The 15,344-nt window shown below is 40.7% G+C and overlaps 1 protein-coding gene across 1 annotated transcript in view; it reads right to left on the reverse strand.

Moving 5' to 3' along the window:
* Positions 1-530: 530 nt before the first annotated feature.
* The window catches only part of dnajc10 (DnaJ (Hsp40) homolog, subfamily C, member 10), a 139,542-nt gene continuing 124,728 nt past the window's right edge, over positions 531-15,344 (reverse strand). Inside the window, 3 exon segments of the mRNA XM_060928986.1 lie at positions 531-1,279; positions 14,486-14,593; positions 14,717-14,839. Of these exon segments, the coding sequence (XP_060784969.1) occupies positions 1,268-1,279; positions 14,486-14,593; positions 14,717-14,839 (243 nt within the window). The 3' untranslated portion in view covers positions 531-1,267.

Raw genomic sequence — 15,344 nt, forward strand, 5'->3', positions numbered from 1 at the left:
GTGTGTTGGTCAAGCCAGTGAGTGCTGTAAACAAACCCTTTTTATGAAGGCACAGAGAAGCTACCTGCTGTAGTCAATCATGATCACTAACAGGAAGTTAAGAGACCTCGGCCTTGGCAAGATAAGAGACATTTTGGAAGTTTCAGCACCTCTAAATTAACAATCTAAGTGAGTGTATGTATATTTTGACCCTGTATGCATAATTTTGACCCTGTGTTGATTTCAGAAAACCCAAAGAAAATGAAGACTTGTGCACCAAATTCTAGTGCTTTTTATTTTATTAAAGCTGTATGCTGTACAATCATTCTGCCACAGAAAAGAGCAGTTCAAAGAAATGACTGAAAGCCCAAATATTGCCATGACATTCATATCCACGATGACATTCATGCAAACTTCTGACCACAACTGTAGTTTCTGAGAAATCTTGTCCAGATTGAAATGGACGGAAGGACGGACAGACAGACTCCATTCTTATATCCCCTGCTCACTTCATGGCGGGGATAAAAAATAAATCAATACAGAACATCATATATAAAAAAGAGAAATACCCTTTATTCTACACCATGTATCTGTACAAAGCAGCAGTACATGACCATGACGTGGACAAGAGAATAAATAAGAATACATTATTCATTTTCCTGACTACAGAATGGCCAATCCCAACACTACAGGACAATTATTGCTTTGCAGTCCAGTAATTCTTTGCTCAAGAAGAGAATAGTCTCGATACTGTTGATAATCTTCAATTCAAAGTAAGGCGATATTACAAAATGTAATAACCATCGAAAACCAAACTGCATGAATGATTACAGTGCGTGAGTAGAAATACAGGTGAAACAAAACCTTTCATTATACATACACTGTCCCTGAAAGCCGCATTAAATAAAAACATTTTATACTATCATGCTCTCACACTCTGTAACACAACACTGGGATAAAAATAATAACCAACGCAGAGAAGAAAACTGTCTGGATTCATGATGACGCTGAGAGAAACATCATGTACATGAGACACAGTCGACATAATTCGGGTCAGAAACCTCGCCTCGTTTCGGTAACCATCATATTGGTGGTGCTTAGAAGAACTGCAGAGTTGTTCTTGTTGTGATGTCTCGTCGTGCACACTGAGGTACAAATACTTTCTTTCACACACTTTCTCTGGTGCTATACAGCTCAATAAAAGTCTTAACATCCCGGGAGTGTGTAAAGTACAGTCCATTCTGCCACAGGTCAAAGATTCAGTGGATAAAAGTAAAAAAGTAGATTTTTATAGCTCATCCTGAAAGAAAAAAAAGACAAAATTAATCTCAGATTTTAATAAATGACATATTTAACCCCTTGGCTGCCACCCATAATTAATTGTAATGTGCCGGGCATATAGGACAAAAATAAGTCAAAATTGGGATATTTTGATAATCTTTCTCTAACTTGTTCAGAACTTTATATTTTTAATATATTCGTCTAGAAAAATCACAAAAAAACAAACACTGTTGTAGAGTAAAAATAACTTTAGTAATCAAAAACAACTTCAAAAATATCCAAGACAACGAGTCTGGTCAATGAGAACCCGTCCATAAACATGAATTACTAGTACTTGAAAACACAATGTATACCAAGGGCCCATGTATTCCAAGTAACTGGGTACCATTTTTATGATGGTCTTTGGTATGATCCAACCATGAACAGAACTCACGATCTCCCGATCGAGAGGCGGACATGCTAACCACTAGGCCAACTCGCGGTATGTGCCGCAGGTAAGGTACATAAAAGGAGGTGTTTATGACGAGTAGCGTACGTCATAAGGCACAGCGGTAAGAGAGTTCATGACGTACGTGAAGGGGTTAATGTTTAAACAGGTCACATGTTAATAACGCATCTTATTTTTTTCGTGGTGCGGTTTCCATCAAATCCTGCGCTCTGATTGGCTGGCGAGCGGGTCCGTACCCTACAGTATGGACCCCAGTTACGGACCTCTGGCGACTCGCTCGTTCACAACAACAACAAATATAGTAGCATTTTTTTGTCAACACTTATCTTTTTTTTTTAATAAGATTTATTTATAAGATTATCGGAAGTCTTATACATTTTTGCCAGCATTTCTCAGGAGAATAGCATTAATTTTACAGCATGGATAGCGATAACGACAGTGTTCACAGCGAAAGCGAGTTTTACTACCCTGAGGAAGAAGAAATAAAAGAATAGCTTTCTCCTGAAATGTTAAAACCTGTAACTGTTGCTAACGTCGAGCAAAAACATGGCTGAAACCTGAATGACTCCTATTTGTATAAATAGGGGACTTCATAGGTGGCAAAATGTAGTTTTTTTCCTGCCATGGAAGTGCACTTGTATACAGAGGAGGAAGCCATTTGCATTACAGCCGTGAATGAGGATTCAAAATGGCGGCTCGGCTCGGTTTTCCCTTTCGGGTGCTCTTGTTTTCTGTTAGAATTTGGTAAAGAAAAAAATTTATATATTATTTACCAGCTTAAGATCGGTCCGTATGGTGAAATACCGTGACCTCGGCCTTGAATACTGACCTCGGCCCAGAGGGCCTCGCTCAGTACTTTCAAGACCTCGGTCACGGTATTTCACCATACGGACCTCCCAGCTGGTAAATAACACATATATATATATATATATATATATATATATATATATATATATATATATATAAATAAAACTGCAGACAGATCTAAGACAGTTTGACCCAGAACAAACAAACCAAAAAGCACCTCAATACCTCATAAAAATAACGTTTAAAATTGGTACAAACATTCAGTGGGAGATTACTATGTTGCACTAAAATAAATAAATAAAACAAAACACACTTTAAATCCAGTTTTACCATTTTAAAAGGAAACCAATGCAAATCAACCACAACCCCTTTATACGCCTGGATGAGTTGTACTTCCTGGTAATGACGTCCAGGCCTGTTTGTTTCACATTAAGACATTCTGAAATCTCAGTCCCTCTGAGTGCTCCATGACAACTTCGTTCTGTATTACGTATTACAGCTAGACTACCTGTGTATCCCAGAGGATTACTGAATCCCATGAATGTGGATTGTGATATGGAACAGGCTTGTAGTACTCAAGTCCGACTCGTGCCCTAATTTTAAGGATTTGTGACTTGACTTGTATTCGGACTCGTAAATTGAAGACGAGGACTCTGATTTTTTTTTCTTTAGGTTTTGTAACATGCCATAATAATTTGGCGTAAGATATTTATATCTACATTAATTTTTATACAAATTTTGTGCAAGAGAAGCATATTCACCTGTTCATACGTCATGTTCAGGAACAAACTAACGTTAATGGCGCTAAAATGCCTGGAGAGAACGCCGCTAGGATTGTCCGCTTTCTCGTACAGTGGGGGGAAAAAAAATGCACTGCTGTGTGTTCCATATGTAGAAGAACTATCGAGCAACGAACGAGCTAGTGTTAACCCTCTTTCATGTTATTTGCCCTATTGATAGTGGGCGGGGCTTGCTGGGTGATGAACACTTTTTTTTTTTAATCTGTAGCCTGTTAACTAAAATGGAGCAGTTGAGCAGGAACATTAGTCCAACACAGTAGCAGAGACGCTTTCACATAAAGGCAGCAACAGACACCGTCAAATGGTGCCGTTGGAGTCTTGTTCTTGGACTCGACTCGAAATTTCTTTAATGACTTGGACTTGAACGCTGGGGACTCGAGACTAGACTTGGACTCTGAGTTTAGTGACTCGACTCCAACATTGATATGGAGTCATCGTATTTCTACATTAAGTTTTGTCACTACTGAACTTTACTGCCATCTACTGGATTTGAAGATGTATGGCATTGTTGAGTGCAGACTTCCAACAAAGCCAAATGCCATATCTAGCAATGTGTTCGTGAAAGAGAAATTAAATTCGTGGATCTGCCCCCAAACCGAATTCCACCAAGTTTCATGGAAATCCGGTCAGTAGATTTTGAGCAATCATGCTTAAAGTCAGACAAACAAATAAAAATAAACTGCACCAAAACCAGAACCACCTTTGCAGAGGTTTGGGGGGAAAAAAAAAAAACAGCTGAATGCAATGTCTTAAAAAGTACATCTCTGTCTACAATTTTACTCAAGCACGATTAAAAAGGAATCCATGTTGGAAAGAAACACCATTGCTTCAGGCTTTTCATTTAAAAGCTGTGAGTCAGATCATCTTGTGAAGAACTATAAATGTGCCTCCACTTTTCCTCAAAATTGGTTGAACAGGACTCATCTTTTTCATTCTAACAGTCAATGAAAGCACTTTCATACTCCGAACAGGAGTGTATTTTGCACTTAATGAAATCACACACAAACATCTTCAGTGTAAGACAATATTGCACGTATGTACAAGAAATAAGGCGGCACGGTGGTGTAGTGGTTTGCACTGTCACCTCACAGCAAGAAGGTTCTGGGTTCGAGCCCAGTGGCCGACGGGGGCCTTTCTGTGTGGAGTTTGCATGTTCTCCCCATGTCTGCATGACTTTCCTCTGGTTTCCCCCACCGTCCAAAGACACGCAGGTTAGGCTAACTGGCTACTTTAAAAATTGTCCAAGAGGAGTGGCTAGCCAGCTTAGCCAAGAAACCTTAGGAAAAGGGACCCAACCCAGAACACACTGGACAGGTGAAGAAGAAGAAAAAGACAAGAAATAAACGACACAGTAAGTGTTGATGCTAGGACTGGACGCGATACCATATTCTGATGACCATTCTCTGAAGACTCGTTCTTTTTGCGGCTGCGATTCTATAACAATTGCTGCCTCCAGGGTTCCTGGTCCAATCCTCAGCTCGGGATACCACCTGTATGGAGTTTCACATGTTCTCTCTATACCCACGCTGGTTTCCTTTGGGTTCTTCAGTCTCTTGCCACTTCCAAAAACATGATGGTTGGTGGATTGATTACAAACAGCTGTTTTTAGGTGTGTGTGTGGGTATTTCTGCATCCCACCCAGTGTTCCTGGGCAGTGGCGGCTCCTGAAATTTTTTTCGGGGGGGGCGCAATTTTCCCCCATTATGTCTACACGGACCATAAATGTCCATAGGACTGAAGTAAATTGACCTAGGTAGCAAGTCAACTGTTCTACAGAATGTTCTGTAAATGGATTTTGTACTTCAAACTCCATGACCAGCAAGAATTTTACAGACTGTACAACTTAAGGACAAACAGGAAAGTGCACTTACTGTAACAAAACAGTGTAAATATTTGGCTAACATAACAATAGCAGTTGAATAAATAGATGAGTGGATCTTTAGATCTTGCAATTACTGGTATTTACCAAGGATATTACCAAAGTGCTAACTCTCAGAGCAAAGTGTGGCAAATATAAAAATGCACATTGAAAACATCAAAAGTGAACGGATTTTGTGACTGTGTGTGTGTGTGTGTGTGTGTGTGTGTGTGTGTGTCACGAAGTCAACCAAACCCAGAAAAACACCACGGTGACTGGAGCCCTCAGTTTCATCTTTGCCTCGTAGAGCTAACTCGAACACTCCACAAAATTTCACGCGTTGGATGAGCCGGTTTAATATGTGCCTATTCTTGCTCACCTCATCGTTGTGGCGGCGAACTGCTAGCCTGTAGCCCTCATCCAGCTGTGTAGTGATGTTCACTCTCCCAAAAGCCGAAAATTTCAGGCAGCTGCCCATGTGAATCTTTGATGACTCATGTTTTTTTATTTTCTCCGACAAATGATGCATGTCCGAAACTCCAGTGACCATCCAAGCAGTGTTGTCCGTGGAGCCCCTCCAGGGTGGGAAAGTAAGCAGGGGGAGCGGAAAACCGCTGAGGCGTCCTCGCAGCCAGCTCGCCAGGATTTGCGCTGGGACCATGTTGAAGTAAAACCTCGAGTATATGATTTCCCCCCCCTTTGTCGAAATTTGTTTTATGTTTAGGTTTGGTCGAGGGGGGTCCAGCTTGTTTTGTTGCCAATTTAGCTCGATTTGATCGCTGACTAAATGGAACTTCTTTAAGGACCGCACTGAATTGCTTTCCGCATCCATCTCACCTCAGAAACTGAGTGGATCGAACGCAACTTTGCCGCACTTCGCAGTGACATAAGCACGTTAGGGCACACCCCCCCGGAACCCATAGAGATTGCATTGAAGTGTCCGTCAGGAGAAAAAAATATATATTAACATGGGACTCCATCAGTGAACTCTTGGGCGATTTTCAGCGTGACTGAAATCGCCCCAAAAGGGGCGGTACTCTAGAAGCAAGACCACCCTGATTGGACAATGATACCCAGAGACAGATTAAAACGGCCTCAAGCAGCGCTGGTGAAAGTTTGTTTTAAAAAAAGAAAAAAAAACTTTTTTTTTTTTTGTTTTGGCAGTGCGTCGCCCAATCGCCCTTATGCACCAGCCGCCCTTGTTCCTGGGACATGCTCTGGAGCCACTGTGACCTTGACCATGATAAAGGACTCACTGGAGATGAACACATTTATGAATTTATGAATGCGAACACCGTTGGGCACTAGGGGGTGCTAGTCATGCATGGGAATACGGAACGCTCAGAGCTTCCAGACCGTGAATTCTAAATCTGTACAGAAAGTTGTCTATATCCTGTCTGAGAGTTCAGTGAGCGAGGTGTTTTCCCCTCCAGTTTCGAGTTTACGCTTGCCTTCATTAGTTCAAATGTTTTTTTGTTTTGTTTTTTTAAAACTATATCTCAAAAATGACCACCTTATAAAAGTACAGTGCTGTGAAAAAGTATTTGCCCCTTCCTGATTTGTTCTATTTTTGTATATTTGTCACACTTAAATGTTTCATGTCACCAGACTAATTTTAATATTAGACAAAAGATAGCCCAAGTAAACACAAAATGCAGTTTTCAAATGCTGATTTCATTTATTGATGGAAAAAAAAAAAAAAAGTTGCCCAACCCTACCTGGCCCTATGTGAAAAAGTACAAACAGACAATTAACCAAATTTAATTGATAACTGGGTTCAATTTCACGAGCCACACCCAGGCATGATTACTGCTGGACCTGTTCAATCGAAATGTCACATAAATAGAACCAGGCTGGCAATGTGAAGTAGGCTAATAGATCTTAAAAAGATGCCACGGAGTAAAGAGTTACAGGAACAGATGTGCAACAAAATAATTGAAATCTATCAGTCTGGAAAAGGTTACAAAGCTATTGCCAAGGCTCTGGAACTCCAGCGAACCACGGTGAGAGCCGTTATATACAAATGGAAAAAAAAAACCGGCTTAGAACAGTGACGAACCTTCCCAGGAGTGGCCGGCCTTCCAAAATTCAACCAAGAGCGCTTTAACGGCTGATCCAGGAGGTCACAAAAGAACCCTGATGAACATCTAAAGAACTGCAGGTCTCACTTGCCTCAGTTAAGGTCAGTGTTCATGATTCTCCAATAGGGAAGGCACTGAGCAAAAATGGCATCCATGGGAGAGTTGCAAGGCGCAAACCAACCATTGCTGACCAAAAAGAACGCAAAGGCTCATCTCACATTTGCCAAAAAGCATCTTGATGACCCCCAAGACCTTTGGGATAATATTCTGTGGACTGAGGAGTCAAAAATAGAACTTTTTGGAAGACATGGGTCCTGGTACATCTGGTGTAAGGCTAACACAGCATTCCAAAATAAGAACATCATACCAACAGTGAAACACAGTGGTGGTAGTGTGATGATCTGGGGCTGCTTTTCTGCTTCAGGACCTGGACGACTTGCCATAATTGATGGAACCATGAATTCTGCTTTCTACCAGAAAATCCTGAAGGAGACTGTCTGCCCATCAGTTTGTGACCTAAAGCTCAAGCGCAGCTGGATTATGCTGCAGGACAATGATCTGAAGCACACAAGCAAGTCCACCTCTGAATGGCTCAAAAGAAATAAAATTAAGGTTTTGGACTGGTGTCCTGACTTGAATCCAATTGAGATGCTGTGGCAAGACCTTAAATGGGCGGTTCATGCTCGAAAACCCTCCGAATTGAAACAATTTTGCAAAGAAGAGTGGACAAAAATTCCTCCACAGACTCACTGTAAGTTATCGCTAACGTTTATTCGCAGTTGTTGCTGCCAAGGGTGGGCCAGCCAGTTATTAGGTTTAAGGGGCAAATACTTTTTCACATGGGTGATACAGGTTTTGATTAACCCTTTACTTTCAATAAATAGCGTCATCATTTAAAAGCTGCATTTTGTGTTTACTTGCATCGACTTTATCTTATATTAGAGTTAGCCGGATGACCGAAAACATTTAAATGTGACAAATAAGCAAAAATGGAAGAAATCCGCAGGGGGGCACAAATACTTTTTCACAGCACTGTAGTTACATTTTGCAATGCTGCATTGTTCTACTTTAAGTCTCTTGTGTGTGCCACACCATCCTGGCTGTTTAAGTGTCTCTTAAACAAATCTGGTCAGAGTTACATGTGGTGTGAAACCAGTACACGATCGGTTTCGAATCCGTTGCCTCATTTCCTTACAGGAAGACTTATTTATTTATTTTTTTTAATCCACGTTGTCAAGAGCAGATTAAAAACATTATGGAGGAGATATTTTTTTATTGTTAATTTCAACTGGAAATTCTGTTCAGGCTGACCCGCGTTCTAGATTTATCATACAGTTAGGTCCATAAATATTTGGACAGAGGCAACATTTTTCTAATTTTGGTTCTGTACATTACCACAATGAATTTTGAACAAAACAATTCAGATGCAGTTGAAGTTCAGACTTTCAGCTTTAATTCAGTGGGTTGAACAAAATGATTGCATAAAAATGTGAGGAACTAAAGCATTTTTTTAAACACAATCCCTTCATTTCAGGGGCTCAAAAGTAATTGGACAAATTAAATAATTGTAAATAAAATGTTCATTTCTAATACTTGGTTGAAAACCCTTTGTTGGCAATGACTGCCTGAAGTCTTGAACTCATGGACATCACCAGACGCTGTGTTTCCTCCTTTTTAATGCTCTGCCAGGCCTTTACTGCAGCGGTTTTCAGTTGCTGTTTGTTTGTGGGCCTTTCTGTCTGAAGTTTAGTCTTTAACAAGTGAAATGCTGCTCAATTGGGTTGAGATCAGGTGACTGACTTGGCCATTCAAGAATATTCCACTTCTTTGCTTTAATAAACTCCTGGGTTGCTTTGGCTTTATGTTTTGGGTCATTGTCCATCTGTGTTATGAAACGCCGACCAATCGGTTTGGCTGGATTTGAGCACACAGTATGTCTCTGAATACCTCAGAATTCATCCGGCTGCTTCTGTCCTGTCTCACATCATCAATAAACACTAGTGACCCAGTGCCACTAGCAGCCATGCATGCCCAAGCCATCACACTGCCTCCGCCGTGTTTTACAGATGATGTGGTATGCTTTGGATCATGAGCTGTACCACGCCTTCGCCATATTTTTTCTTCCCATCATTCTGGTAGAAGTTGATCTTGGTTTCATCTGTCCAAAGAATGTTCTTCCAGAACTGTGCTGGCATTTTTAGATGTTTTTTTAGCAAAGTCCAATCTAGCCTTTGTATTCTTGAGGCTTATGAGTGGCTTGCACCGTGCAGTGAACCCTCTGTATTCACTTTCATGCAGTCTTCTCTTTATGGTAGATTTGGATATTGATACGCCTACCTCCTGGAGAGTGTTGTTCACTTGGTTGGCTGTTGTGAAGGGGTTTCTCTTCACCATGGAAATTATTCTGCGATCATCCACCACTGTTGTCTTCTGTGGGCGTCCAGGTCTTTTTGCATTGATGAGTTCACCAGTGCTTTCTTTCTTTCTCAGGATGTACCAAACTGTAGATTTTGCCACTCCTAATATTGTAGCAATTTCTCGGATGGGTTTTTTTCGGTTTTCGCAGCTTAAGGATGGCTTGTTTCACCTGCATGGAGAGCTCCTTTGACCGCATGTCTTCTTCATAGCAAAATCTTCCAAATGCAAGCACCACACCTCAAATCAACTCCAGGCCTTTTATCTGCTTAATTGAGAATGACATAACGAAGGAATTGCCCACACCTGCCCATGAAATAGCCTTTGAGTCAATTGTCCAATTACTTTTGGTCCCTTTAAAAACAGGGTGGCACATGTTAAGGAGCTGAAACTCCTAAACCCTTCATCCAATTTTAATGTGGATACCCTCAAATGAAAGCTGAAAGTCTGGACTTTATGTCCATGTCCATTATATAACTATAACTTGAATATGTTTCAGTAAACAGGTAAAAAACAAAATTTGTGTCAGTGTCCAAATATATATGGACCTAACTGTACGTACACTCAAGCACAGAGCAATTCCTCCACATGCATGCACACACAAGTGAGTAATGAGCGCGCACACACACTGTAGTATAGCAGTGGGCGTCTATGCTACAGTGCCTGGGGAGCAGTTGGGGGTTAAGTGCTTTGCTCAAGAGGGAAAGCGCTGTTCATCATCCGCTCAACTCCCCTCACATTTTTCCTGCTGGTCCTGGGAATTGAACCAGCGACCCTTTGGGCCCAAGGCTGCTTCTCTAACCTTCAGGCCATATGCACATGAAGGAATTTTACATTACATTACAGGTATTTAGCAGATGATCTTATGCAGAGCGACGTACAACATACCCAGAGCCGCCTGGGGAGCAGTAGAGGGTTCGGTGCCTTGCTCAAAGGCACTTCAGCCATTCCTGCTGGTCCAGGGAATCAACCTGGCAACCTTTTGGTCCCAAAGCTACTTCTCATGCTTCCCAGATTTTTGTATTCGTAACTGAACGACTAGTTGGATCATTAACAGTTGATTAAGATGCCTGTAAATCTGGGATGCACTTACAGTACATCAGTACTGGCTGATGTTCGCCTTCTGGACTGCTATCGGCAAATAAGACAGCAGCAACTGATGTTTATCTGTTGTGTCGCTGCCTAATAACCATAAAGGTTGCATTGGTTACTTACGGTCTGACTCAGACAACCGATCCTAATCAGTAGAACTAGAATTCCACCCATAACAGCCACTGGCTCGACATGATGGCATGACGCAAGAGGGCACGTGTGGTTTGAGTTCAAGTAAAAGTGAAAGAAACTATCGGTTATGGAAGTGCGTTTCACCATCTCAGAGAAAGATCAGCAACAAGACACGTTCTTGTGACATTTCAAGAGGACGTATGACAAGTGATCGGAAACTTTAACCCGTCAAAAAGAATGCCGCGGGAAAGAAGGTTATATTAAAGGTAGTTTCGTGAATTTGTGCTCTTTCAAATCTATATAGTGTGATGAAGGCCTGAAGGACTAAAACAGTTGAGGTTTTTTTTTAATGATGATTTGTGTTTCCTTGGCACAAAAGGGAGGATTAATAAGAACAAGTGTTGCCAGGCAAAACAAACCTCGCCTGGTAGCACTTATGATGAATATGAAGGAAGATATTGTAAAAGAATGGGTACATGTGACTACTGCTTATAAATAAAATTGAACTGTTTATGAAATTTACCTTAATTAAGCATTTCTTAAGGTAAATTTTCATAAATAAACACCACTTACTTGATATCGAAATCAGTAGCCTTGGTAAACCACGAGGTGAATTTCGTTTATCTTTTTATCTGCTGATCATCTTCCGATATTATAACAAGGTTTCTCTTATTTCTGGTTCTGATTGGTTCCGAAGTTTATTAAGAAATAGAACGGGTAATCGAACTTGATCAGGATAAGTGCCGATTGGTTAAAAACGCTGTGTCCGAAATCACTCACTCGTTCACTACACCCTACTCACTATATAGCGAGCTCATTGATTAAATGATAAAACTACTTCTTTGCCGCGGCACTGCTTTCCGTGATGCATTGTGAGATACTCCGAGTGCACTACAGTATATAGGGTGAAATAATGCTCACTATACGTTCAGACAGCACTACAAAACGGCAACCTGACTATATAGTCCACTATGTAGTGAGTAGGGAGTGATTTGGGACACAGGGGAACGCTTGCTATTGTTACACTCTTTCTTACAACACGATGATAATGCGAGACCAACTGTTCATATCGTGAGATCACGATTCACCGTTCTGGTGATGCGCATACGCAATGCACAACTGTTACACTCTTACAGCACAATGACACGCTGTATATGAGGCAGCAGCCACAAAAACCTTGACCTTAACAGGACGACCCTCAAAATGTTGGAGGTTCTATTTGAGACCAATGCCCATCTATCCTGAAAGTTTCACAAAGATTGGTCCTACTGTTTTCCCGTAATAAAAACCCGAACATAAACAATACCTCGCCCCCTGGTGGACTCCGTCCCGGGGTGAGGTACGGTAATAACCAGAACGTCAAGGGCGTAGTAGCTCATCTGGCCTGCCATCAAAACCACCACGAAAACATCAAACAGAACTGAAATGCGACGATGTGAGAGAGAACCAACCTCCACGACAAACTGTTTACAACAGGAACATCAACAAAAGGACTAAATTTTGTTCCCCGAGGAAAGATCGACCCAAAACACCGATCAGAACTGAATTCGCATGATCAATTACTAATTTGTTAGCAATAAATTGACAATGCAGTGACCGAGTGCTGTGCAGAAGGTCGACTTCTTTCAAATAAAACAACCAGAACCGAAATCCATCGAGAACTGAAGGAGGGAGGAGACACGATTTAACTGAAAATAAACTGAGATGTAAACAAATTGTTTACAACAAGAAAATAAAAAAAACAAACAAACGACCAAGTTTTGTTCCTCGATGGAAGATCGACCCAAAACGCCGATCAGAACTGGAATCGGGTGAGAAATGAGACAGGAGATATAATTCTAATGAGAAGTCCCAAAACTCGTTACGGTGACCTAATTAGCAGTTCGTTCGCAAAATTTGACAATACAATGACTGAGGGAGGAGATACGATTTAACTGAAAATAAGCAAAGCTGTAAACAAATTGTTTACAACAGGAAAATCAACAAACAAATGACGGAAGATTGACCCAAAACATCGATCAGAACTGGAATGGGATGAGAAATCAGAGAGGCCTGGAAAAGTCATTAATTAGTAACTTGTTAGCAAAAAAAAAAAAAAACTGACAAAACGACCAAGTTTTGTGCAGCATGATGAGTTCTTTCAAACAAAACAATCGGAATGGAAATCCGTGGAGAAGTGATGAAGGAGATACGATTTAACAGAATTGTGGACGACAGATGCCACGCCACGGCAACAGCTCTTCGGTGTTATGGACAGATGAGTTTAAAAAAAAAAAACGCATCGGTATTAGCATGGTACGGCAGAGCAATAGGGCCAGGGTTTTATATTTTATTTGGAAACTTCTGAGAAAAAACTCAATTTTTGAGATTAAAGTCAAAATTTTCGAGGAAAAAAGTCAAAAGTTTCAAGAAAAAAGTCGAAATTTTCGAGAAAAAAAAAAGTCAGAACTTTCGAGAAAAAAGTCAAAATTTTCAAGAAAAAAAAAAAAAGTCAGAAATCTGTAGAAGGCGGGCTTCCATACGGAAGTGACACTCACTCGCGGCTGGTAGACATGAATGGCTGAGACCAGAGCCATGGAATTCAGAGTTGTGACAACCGGGGTACAGGAAGTCGGTTGGTGATGTGATTCACGTAGATTCAAATACTTCTAGGCAGCGGCTTTCTGTTTGCTAGAGACTAACACAGAACCACTACATAACAAGCAAAGATTAAAGTAGAAACGAATTACATGTGATTCTGTGCCAAGACTGCAAGGATCTCTTTGTTATTAAACCCAATCCCGAAATAACATTTGATCAAGTCGTCCATTTCAGCAGCACTAAACACAGTAGTAGCAGACTAAGTCTCCATCAGCTCTGAATGACCTGGTACTTCCTGGTAGCCTAAATTTGTGACTTTTTTTCTCGAAAATTTCGAGTTTATTTTCTCAAAACTTTTGACGAAAATTGTGACTTTTTTTCTTGAAAATTTCGACTTTTTCCTCAAAAATTGACTTTTTTCCTCAAAAATTTCGACTTTTTTTCCCTCAAAAATTTCGACTTTTTTCCTCAAAAATTTCGACTTTTTTTCCTCAAAAATTTCGACTTTTTTCCCTCAAAAATTTCGACTTTTTTCCCTCAAAAATTTCGACTTTTTTTCCCTCAAAAATTTCGACTTTTTTTCCTCAATAATTTCGACTTTTTTTCCTCAATAATTTCGACTTTTTTTCTCAAAAATTTCGCCTTTTTTTTCTCAAAAATTTCGCCTTTTTTCTCAAAAATTTCGCCTTTTTCCTCAAAAATTTCACCTTTTTTCTCTCAAATTTCGCCTTTTTTCTCAAAAATTTTGCCTTTTTTCTCAAAAATTTCGACTTTTTTTCTCAAATTTTGACTTTTTTTCTCAAAAGTTTTGAGATTGTTTCTCGAAATTTTTGACTTCAATCTCGAAAATTCTGAGGTTTTTTCTCAGAAATTAAAAAAAAATATATATGTATTTCTTAGTGGAACTATCGCTCTTCCGTAGCATGGGCTATGGAGCACACTGTTCTTTTAATCCTCAGATTTTCACCCCTAATATAAACATGGCTACTGATGATGGTGATCAGTTCTGTACCTTGAATTTGGGTTTCTTCTGTTTGCTGAACTGCTGGAGTCGCTGCTGGATGATGTCCGAGATGACGTTGGCGTTTTGGCTGTTGATGGACTCTCCTCCCTGCTCTCGCTGTGCAGGAGAAGCGCGCATGAGTAAGAGGAGACACAGCGCAGGTGTGTGTGTGTAATAAAGACGTGTGAGCAAGAGCAAGTGAAAAAGAACGAGACACAAACGCGCAAAGCCGACACTCACCCGCGCAGTGCCGAGGTACGGGTAAAAGCGGACAGTGGGGTAGGACCGGACACCCACACGCTGACACATATCATAGTGCGCCTGGCAGTCCACCTTCCCTGCCCGCACTGTGCCCCTCAGCATCTGTTGATCACATGATACACATGTATTAGGTGTACTGTAAAGCACCCGTGAGGAATAAAACACAAAAGGACACAAAGTGAAGCTGATGAGTTTCCTCTAACAGCAGGTCCCAAAGTGTTTTATTCCTCATACACAACAGTAATCGATCACAGATTACACCTCTCATTTATTAAAGAACTGATGCTTTTTAACTGTTGAACTGTCTCATGTTCATTAAAAAAAATTAGTTCCTGTTATTGTTTACATTATAGCAGCTACAGTCATTGCCTTACAGCGCCCCCTCTGTCTTCAAGTTAACAAGACAAAAAAAATGCAGTTTGTTATGATCCTAAGAAAAAGTGCAAAGCCGTCTGCCGTGAAGAGGCGGTCTTCCTGCAGCGGAAAACCTGCTGACTGTTAAAAGCTCTGACTCGGGTGACTCCTTCCATCAATGTCTCTCACACACACACACACACACACACACACACACACACACACACACACACACCATCTCATTTAAGAAAAT

The sequence above is a fragment of the Neoarius graeffei genome, chromosome 9, assembly GCF_027579695.1.
Source record: "Neoarius graeffei isolate fNeoGra1 chromosome 9, fNeoGra1.pri, whole genome shotgun sequence".
Lineage (NCBI taxonomy): Eukaryota > Metazoa > Chordata > Actinopteri > Siluriformes > Ariidae > Neoarius > Neoarius graeffei.